Source organism: Anarrhichthys ocellatus, unplaced genomic scaffold (assembly GCF_004355925.1).
Source record: "Anarrhichthys ocellatus isolate YVR2014 unplaced genomic scaffold, GSC_Weel_1.0 scaffold1945, whole genome shotgun sequence".
Classification (NCBI taxonomy): domain Eukaryota; kingdom Metazoa; phylum Chordata; class Actinopteri; order Perciformes; family Anarhichadidae; genus Anarrhichthys; species Anarrhichthys ocellatus.
Window position 1 is genome coordinate 1 of NW_022281919.1, and position 9,201 is coordinate 9,201.

General features: G+C 42.5%; 1 protein-coding gene across 4 annotated transcripts; it reads right to left on the minus strand.

Annotated features, from left to right (window-relative positions):
* Positions 1-942: 942 nt before the first annotated feature.
* gkup (glucuronokinase with putative uridyl pyrophosphorylase) lies at positions 943-9,155 on the minus strand. Of its 4 annotated transcripts, XM_031839790.1 has the most exons (17): positions 8,931-9,155; positions 7,806-7,883; positions 7,387-7,478; positions 7,099-7,204; positions 6,938-7,017; positions 6,791-6,859; positions 6,057-6,117; positions 5,938-5,954; positions 5,798-5,855; positions 5,148-5,240; positions 5,006-5,066; positions 4,745-4,858; positions 3,563-3,620; positions 3,404-3,472; positions 3,262-3,325; positions 2,456-2,527; positions 943-1,534 (listed from the first exon to the last, which is right to left on the minus strand). In XM_031839790.1, the coding sequence occupies exons 2-17, from the start codon at positions 7,842-7,844 to the stop codon at positions 1,400-1,402; spliced, it is 1,188 nt and encodes a 395-aa protein (XP_031695650.1). In that variant the 5' UTR covers positions 7,845-7,883; positions 8,931-9,155; the 3' UTR covers positions 943-1,399. The 4 variants fall into 4 exon arrangements, with proteins under 4 accessions (XP_031695650.1, XP_031695646.1, XP_031695647.1 ...); XM_031839786.1 differs by having other exon boundaries at positions 5,006-5,240; XM_031839787.1 differs by having other exon boundaries at positions 5,006-5,240; positions 8,927-9,155.
* Between the last annotated feature and the right edge of the window lie 46 nt (positions 9,156-9,201).

Below are 9,201 nucleotides of genomic sequence, written 5' to 3' on the forward strand. Positions count from 1 at the left end.
CACACACACACACACACGGATACTTACGCCCTCGGTCTCGGGAAGCCCATGGATAACAGCACGTCCAGGTTGGAGCCAGATTTCACCGAACCCGACCGGTTCTGCCGGAGCCTCCGCGGGATGATTTTACTGTACAGGTCTTCTTTGGCAGCCATGGTCGACAGTCCGCGTCCGGCAAGTCCGAGAGCGTCGGCCGGGTCCGCATGAGTGGAGAGAGAGGGAGAGGTGAGGACGACTGAAGCCGAGCGGGGAGCAGCGCTTTGCGGCCAGAGAGGCAGACAGAGCCCCGCTACTCCGCCCACCGGAGGAAGCAGCGAATCAGATCCGCTCTCTGGATGTTTACAGCCGAATACAGGACACAATATACGGGGGCTAAAGGGTCACGCTATGGGGCTTTATTTTAACCAGTCTGAACTATAGGTGTGTGTGTGTTTTTATTATTGACAAAATACAATATACTAAGAAATCAGGTTAAACATGTGCAGCACATGCAGAACGTTGGGTTGTAAAAAACACACACAAATAATAATGAAAAAAAGATTAAAGGATAATTACATTACAAAAACTAAACGATTAAAATAAATGTTATATATATATATATATATGTAAAGAAAATAATATATATACATACAAATAAAAATTAAAGGACAATTACATAACAAAAACAAATCAGGTTTTATTTTTTTGATGTTCAGTAAACAAAGAGTAAAATACAAAGAGAAAGAGAAATGTGTGTAATATGTGTTAAACAGTATAAATGACAAAACACTAAGATCTATATACAGTTGCTTTTAATTTGTACAAAATTACATTAATTATATAAAGATAATATCTATAGAGCCGTGATACAACAATGCATCATGTATAGAAAATAAATGACTTGATTTTTACATTGTTTTGGTTGATACATTAAAACACAAAGTCATTTAGATTTCAGTCCTGGTTGATTTACAGTTTGTATTGAAGTATTTCTGTGTGTATAAAAATGGAGAAAAAACACAGCATTTATTTTTCCAGGAATGTCACCACAGTCACCAACTTCTTAATAACTGCAAACAGAACGGTTTGTGTAGCTCCATTTTGTGTGTGTATGCAAAAGGGAGAAAAACTGCAATCTAGCATTTTTTTTTCCAGGAATATCCTCCAGTTCATAATACTGCAAATATATAAATACAACAATACTTTCATCAGTGACCGGTAGACTCACTCACCATCGCGTTGCCTCCTTCAGCCATAGAATGTGACTAAACACACATTATTTAAAAATAAAATCAAAAAGAACATAAATGTAATGAATCTCATGTAATCTGGAACAAAGAATTGACATTCATCTGATCAATCTGATCATTTATCACACAAACTATCACCGAATAGTTTTAAACTCATTCATGGCTTTTCATTAATACTCCTCACAACTGATCACTGATCTATGAGACGACGTGGCGCTGTGGCTCAGCGTCCGCCGACGGGGGTCGTACGGTGTGATGACACAGAAGACACAGCCGGCCTCCTGGAAGGCCTGTCTCATCTCCACCTGGTGGACCAACACAGAACACCGGACCTCAACAACCAGGGACGGTCAATCACTGATACAGACAATAAATGAGAGAAGAAGGTAGTAACCCGGTCCAATGACACATTATGGAGCGCCATTGTAACGGCTTGAGACCATAATGTAAACCCAACTATTTAATCTGATTATATAGTATTTAAGTTTACTTAGTTATTATACTTAAGAACATGAGATTCATTACATTTATGTTCCTTATGTTCTTTTACTTGTCGTTTGTTTCTGGTGCCTCTTGTTGTTGTTGCTCTCTCCACTTTCTTTCTGTAATATTGCGGATGTCTCCGCTGTGGGACGTATGAAGGATATTCTTATCTTTTTTATCTGAATCTTAAGGTTGTCAAAGAGTTGGGAAATCCCTGAGTTGGGTCCTGTTACAGCTTATTTCATATCATAAGATAAAAATGTTTTAGTTTTTTCCTAAATGCAGTCAGGAAATATGTTTCTGTCAAACCAAAAATCCTAAACGTCATCTTAAACTAAGTAATGGGGTATTTTTATTTAACTGGTTAAACTCATCTATCCGCTTCAAATTCTGCAAAAGATGTTCCAGGAAACAACAGACGACAAGTCATCCGTGTTCATTAAACAGGTGGAAACACATTCCAACTGCTTTGTTTTTCTTCCATGTCAAGAAAATGACTTTTGTTCTCTGATCATTGAAACGAGAACTTTATTGGTTTTAAGGATGGAAAAGTTACGTAAAGATCTGCGATAACCAAAGTATCCGGTGGAGTATCTTTCAGATGATGCAGTACATTGAGCTGCACGGAAAACACAAAGAGACAAAGTCCATCTTTCATTTAGGAGAGAACCTTCAATTTAAAATTTAACTAACAAAGTCAACATGAATACAAAAAGAAACTGAAGACAACAAACCAGTCGTACCAGTCTGGCTTCGTCCAGACACAGACCCACCACGGCCCCCCCGCTGCCCGGCAACTTCACCGCCGAGCCAAACTGCAAAAAAGCAACAAGAAGTTAATGAATGCATGAACAGAAAACACACTCCTGCAGGCGTGAACGGACAGAGGAGTGAATACTGGTAGCAGGTAGTGAGACCTTTACAGAGAGAGGTACTTCTCCATAGTCTGTGTATTACTACAGTAGATGGAGTATTTTAAAAGAATCAATATCAGTTTAAGTGTGCGCTATATTTAGAATATTTTCACTGCTTATCTAAGCTCTCTGTAAACCCACCAGACTGTGTTCTACCTCTCAGAACACAGGAGTTGTTGTTCTACCGCTGCCTCCACCTGTTAGTGTGTTTATGTTACTGTTTGACTATTGGTGAATCTGAACTAACCAAAGTCACACAATAACACAAACAAACAAACCTAATCGAGGCAGCGGTTCCCCCACCGACCTGAGTGTTCCGAGATGTAAAATCACTGACTCTTCAATGGTGTCTGGTGTCTTTGGTGAGAGCATAGATGGATTCATCGGCTTCAGTTCCCTCTAAAACATAGACTGTAAAGCCGTCTCATGGAAAAGTAAACCAGTGAAAATATTGTATATATAGCATGAACTTAAACTGGCATCGATTGTTTTAGGAGTCTAAAATACGTCCACAGCAGCACATTACTTTGCTGTAGGGCTGGAACTCCATCTACTGTAGTAAAACACTGACTACAGAGAAGAACCTCATACAAACACACTTCAGAAGACTCCGAACTCTCCCTTTAAGTACCTACCTGCCTCGCCAGCTGAACCATCTTGAGGTTCCCAGGACCCAGACACTTGTCCGTGTAGACGGACCTGTGGGGAAACGTGGTTACTTCAGCTGTGAGTGTGATACGAGCGCCTCGCATCTACAGAAACATATGTGGTGTTTACCTCCGCAGCTCAAAGTTCTGGTCCATCAGTTGTGCCAGCCGGTGCCAGTCTTTGTCCTGGAGAGCCGTCCTGAGGGGAGGACATTTTCAAAATCAGAGCTCAAACTTTAACATCTATTGTTGGCCATCAAACCATCCACTTCCTGGTTCTCAAACCAACCTGGCTTGATCAGTGAGCTCTGCAAAAGTCTTCATGGCCTCGACTATCAGAGGTTCTCCTGCAGAGACACAGTCGTTCAACAAATGAACCAACATGTCTTTATTTGTTTGAGTCCTTAAAGGAACAGAAAGATGGAAATACACACATGGTCAAGCATGTTATTCTAAAAAAAGAAAAATGACACAAAGAACTTTTTGTCTGTTTATGGAAAACTGAAATGTGTTGCTCTTCATATATCAAATATCAAACGTCACACAATAAACACAAACTGACTAACCGATGGAGGCAGCGGTAGTCGGGTGGTTTTGACGAGACCAAAGATAACGTTAAAGTTACGTGTAGGAAACACAAGCTGTATCGCTGTCTGACTGCACAGTGAAACATCGAAGATGTTCTAAATACAGACACTTAACCTGGTATGTTTTATTAAATATCTACTTTTGTTTTCGGTGTCTGGAATACGTTGTGCCGCTGTGCCGGTACTCGTGTCTGCTTCTTGAAACTGGACGTATTTTAGACATGTCTAAAAAACATCAGTTTAAGTGTACGCTATATTTAAAACACTTTCACCTCTTTATCTTGTTGTCAGACAGGCCTTTATGACGGGACACTATGCGCTACGCTCTCTTCAAAGCTACCAGACTCCATTCACAAAAACAGTGATTTAACCTCTCAGAACACAGGAGCTGCTCGTCTACCGCTGCCTCCTTCGGTTAGTCTGTTTGAGTTAATGTGTGACTTCTGGTGAATGCAAACTAACCAAAGTCACACAATAACACAAACAGACTAACCGATGGAGGCAGCAGTAGACCAGCAGCTCCAGTGTTCTGAGAGGTTAAATTACTGTTTTTATCAAAGGAGTCTGGTAGCTTTGGTGAGAGCGCAGATAACGGCGTTAGTTCCCTGTTAGAAACATAGACTGTATAGATGTCTCATGGCAAAAAAATCCTAATGTAGCGTTCACTTAAACTGGTATAGATTCTTCTACGTCGACCTTTGTTTTAGTCTGAAATACGTTTTGCCGACGTCTTCATCCACAGTGTTACATCACTTTGCTGCTGTGCTGATCTGTTTCTCCAACTTGGAACTTATCCATCTTACCTACAACCGTCTGCTGTAGGTAATATTAATAAAGTACCTCATAGTACCCCCCCCCTCTATCCCTTTAACCCGAGGACGCACCACCGAGCCAGCGCTGCCTGATGTTGCTGTGGATGCGTCCGGAGTCACTGGGGTCGCTCAGGTAAGCCAGCCAGAAGGGTGGCAGCCCACTCATGTCCATAGAAACATAGCTCCCTATGAAGCGGAAACACACACACACACACATACATACACACACACACACACACACACACACACACACACACACCCACACACACATTAGGAATCAAATGTATTTGTATGATCTACTTAGCATCGACAGACTACAGTGGACTTCAGTACCGTAGCCCTGCTCCTCCATCAGCTTCTTGCTGAAGTCCATGTAGACTAAACCTTCATAGACCTGCAGAAGTAAAGAGGGAACAGCTTGATTTCTACTGGAGGTGTTTGAATTGTAGGAGAACGTAGAAGAGACGATCCTGACCTGAACAACTCGGTCCTGAAGACCAGCTGTGATGAAAAGCTCCTCGGTCTCCACGTTGAGGATGAAGTTGGCTCGAATCGACTTTGGGAGATCCTGCAGAAGAAAAGATAAATACATGAATATGTAGATGTGTTTTTATATTTCTGTCTTGATTTAATACAGAGGCCTGTATATCCTGGATATACCTTCACAGATATGTATTCATATGATATTATGTGTAGAATTAGATTCTAGTGGCGGCTGCAGTGAAATGAGAGGTTTTCTAATCTAAAGGGACTCTGGTGCTCAGAAACACGACCGCTTTAGTCCAGAGGGGGCGACAGAACCAACACTAAATGAAAAGTTCCTCGTAGTAAAAAGCAGAGTGGAAACACAAAAATTACAAACAAAAAAAAAGTTGAAATATTGCAAAAAAGTTTTACGCTCGACTCACTTAAACCGATAAAAAACAAAAGAAACAAGGTGCTATGGAAACATGCAAATGAATCACTGGAATCATGCGACTTCTTGTTTTATTAACCAATTAATATATCTATGATGTCATATTTATTTATTCTGAACTTAATTTGGTGTACATTCTTTATTCTCGACGTGTCAATCATTAGTAAATCACTTTGAAAGGTAATAAATAAATATAAACTAATCCGTACGTCGTCTGTGATGTTGTAGAACTTCATCAGACACTTCAGCGTCGCTGAGACGATGGCGCTGTGAAGAGAAACGCATGAACTCGTAGATAATTACATTCCTGAAAGCTTTAACAGATCAGAGAACAAGCAGAAATGTTTACCTGCTTCCAGCGAGACCCTGCATTTAAAAAACACAAATCATTTCACGGTGACACGACATTCTCTCACTGAACACTGAACACTGAATCTCCTCCAGAACACAACTCTAACGGTTCCTCACCACTTGACGAGGAATGTTGGTGTCGTACTTCAGTGTGAAGTTCTGCTTCGTCAAAGCGATGCTGCAGAAAAAAGACACAAGAGGAGTTTAAAAAGCAGTGAAAGTGTTTTTAAAGCAAATCTTTCACTTTTCTTTCAAGCAGAACGGCTTCTTTTCTCTTCTTTGTTTTAAACCTGAGATTTAGTTTGAAACAAACATTGATGTGGAGTCTTGTTCCAGGTGACCTGACTTTATTCGTAATAAAATAATAGAACACAGGAAGCTTGAATGAATATCATCAACCTGTGAGGAAACACCAGAGGAAGGTTTGGACTAAAACGGTTGAGTAGAATAAATAATACGGCCGGACGAGCACCGATGGATCCAGACTCCTACTCAGACAACAAGCATTTTAAAAGTTGTTTGGTTGTCGTCTTGTTCACAGACCGGACAAAGAGTGAAGTCAGACTTTTTACAAATCATCATCATTATGTAGTTATTTCTGCTTCCTTTTTATTTGTTTATTGCAATTAAATTACAGCACAAATGTTGACTTAGTGTTCATACAGCTGCGGTAAACCAGCTGACGTGAGTCTTGTTAGACACGGTGAATACTCCTCCTGATGATGTGATGAACCAGACGGCGTTTAGTTTCCACGATATCTGGGATTTATATAACGTGAACAAAGCAGCACCAGAGGTTATTCAACCCGAGAACATCGAGGGTCTTGTTGTGACCTTGGAACTTGTCTCACCCTTGTTTGGAGCAGAACTGGTAGAACTTCTTACAGGTGGCCTGCAGCAGCCTCAGACCTCCCAGGTACCTACAGAGGAGGAGGAAGGTTTAGAAGAACCCTGAACGTGACCCGGTCTGCAGGATTTTAACTGGTCCATGTTCTCACCCTTCCTTCCTGCTGATGCAGAACAGATCCTGCAAGCTTCCGAACTCGGTGGGGTCGTTGAGCGGATGAGGAACCAAAACCTGCAGAGTCACAGAACATCCACGTGACGTTTTGCACAATATATTCTTAATTAAAAAGGTGTTTCAGCTGGTGAGTGTTACCAAAGTCTGGCTCTCCACCAGAGTGACCTCGGCCCAGAAGTTACAGATGGACATGGCGATGGTTTTGCCGTTGAAGCCGTCTGAGGGGTTCCCCATTAATCCAACCCTGAGAGGAACCAATCAGTCTGTCAGCTTGTGTTTCAACATTTCTAAGAATTCTAACCACTTCATCTCTGAGTCCAGGTGTTCCTGAGACATCACGTTCACAAGAACGGGCGGACGGATTGAAAACAACCCCGGTAATCTGAGTCCGTTCACACAGAGTACTTTGTGTCGGTGTTTTCTTACCTGGCGAACGATCTGCATGTGATTGGTTTAGCCGGAGTGTCTTGTTGCTTGGTGGAGTAGTGGGTGAGCCACCTGGTGTAGTCTGACAGGCCCTGTGACGTCAACAGGAAGCACGTTATTAGAGGAAATGTAACGTAAAAGAACTACTAAAAATACACTCATGATCTGCAACAGAGAAACAGCATCAGTCGCCGTCTTGTTTTTTTGCAGCCAGTGAACAGGAAGTGACCATATCTGGACTGAGGAGGAGTGACGTAGAGACGTCGTATACGTCTCTGGTAGAGACCTGTCAATCACCGTGTAGACCCGCCCTAAAGCATCCCCTGCTTTATGGTCTGTTCGACTCTAAATGGACCATAATTTAATTTAAATTGCATTGTGGGTAATGTAGGTAGATGAACTGAGGTATGGATACAAACCACTTGTCCAATGAGCTGGAAGCCAGTAGGAAGCTTCATCCCAAACACATCGAGTCGCTTCTCGTTGATGAGCCACTCCTGAAGAGAACGGAGCCAAAAAGATCATCAAGTTATTAATTCATGATAATGAACTGATGTTGTATGTAAAGTGATTATAGTCTAACTTTTGATCTTAAGAGTTTTGTCACAATGAAAAGCAAAGTCAAAGCCACAAACTTATTTTGAAATCATGTACCGATTAAAATGAAATCACATCACAGGGAAGAATTAGAATAAATCCTCCTCATTGAACACAATGGTTTGACGAAGACGTTAAACAGCAGATCTAGTTGGTTTAGTTTGTAAAGGGAAGTTGTGTAACATTAAAGTTACTGCAAGGAACTTCTATTTCCTGTTGATTCTGTCGCCCCCTGTGGACTAAAGTAATAGTGTCTCTGAGCACCAGACTCCCTTTAGAAAACCTCTCATTCTACTGCAGCAGGGTCTGACAGTCTGCCCCTCTCAGTCCTGGTTCTGGTTCTGGTTCTCCCGTGCCTCCCTTCCCTCCAGCGGGTCCAGCAATACATCCTGGGTCTCCAGCAGAGAGGATAAGCTCTGTTCCTGGAGGAGGAGGAGGAGGAGGAGGAGGAGGAGGAGATGCTGCTGCTGCCGGGAGCTGAGCTCTCCTCCTCCCTCCGGAGCTCCGACTGCAGGTCCAAGGATGCAGGTGAAGCCGGACCTGGGTCTGTCCGCGGTGGACCAGTCTCTGCTGGAGGATCTGGGTCTGTCCACAGTGGACCGGTCTCTGCTGGAGGATCTGGGTCTGTCCGCGGTGGACCGGTCTCTGCTGGAGTCTGAGCTGAAGGAGGTTCTGGTGAACCTGCATGAGTTCATCTGGTTTCACCAGAATCCGACCCGGTGGCTCCGATGACGAGCTTTAAGAATAACTCTATAGAAACAGACCATCTTCTCTCTGATAGTCTCTTTACTGATGGAGGTCTGATAGAGGATCAGGACTACACTGAGACTGGTTCATAGAGGATCAGGAGTACACTGAGACTGGTTCAGGACCAGTTAAAAGTTCCTCACAGTAACTTTAACGGTAATTAATCTGCTCAAATAACACTTATTTCAGCACTTACGAACCCAGAATCGTCCTAAGGACCTGTCTGTTGCTTGAGGCTGCAGGTTGAGGAAGTCAGACAGGTCGGACAGAGTGTCTCTCTGGATGCAGTAAAACACAACGCTGGCCAGTCGGGATGATGTCAGTCCTTCCTGCGGTTTCTCCAAGAAGCGAGTTATCCTGATTCACAAAATTACAATACATTACAATCACATTTGCAACACAGTTTTGAAGCCTCAAGTTCGGCCATCTTGTTTTTTTGCAACCAGTGAACAGGAAGTGACCATATCTGGA

Coding starts and splice junctions, on each gene's coding strand:
- gkup (XM_031839786.1), bottom strand. CDS start 7,844: ATGAAGCTTCCTACTGGCTTCCAGCTCATTGGACAAGTG. Junction 7,479..7,805: donor TCCAGCTCATTGGACAAGTG/GTTTGTATCCAT, acceptor TTGACGTCACAG/GGCCTGTCAGACTACACCAG. Junction 2,528..3,261: donor TGGTTCAGCTGGCGAGGCAG/GTAGGTACTTAA, acceptor GCTTTTTTGCAG/TTTGGCTCGGCGGTGAAGTT.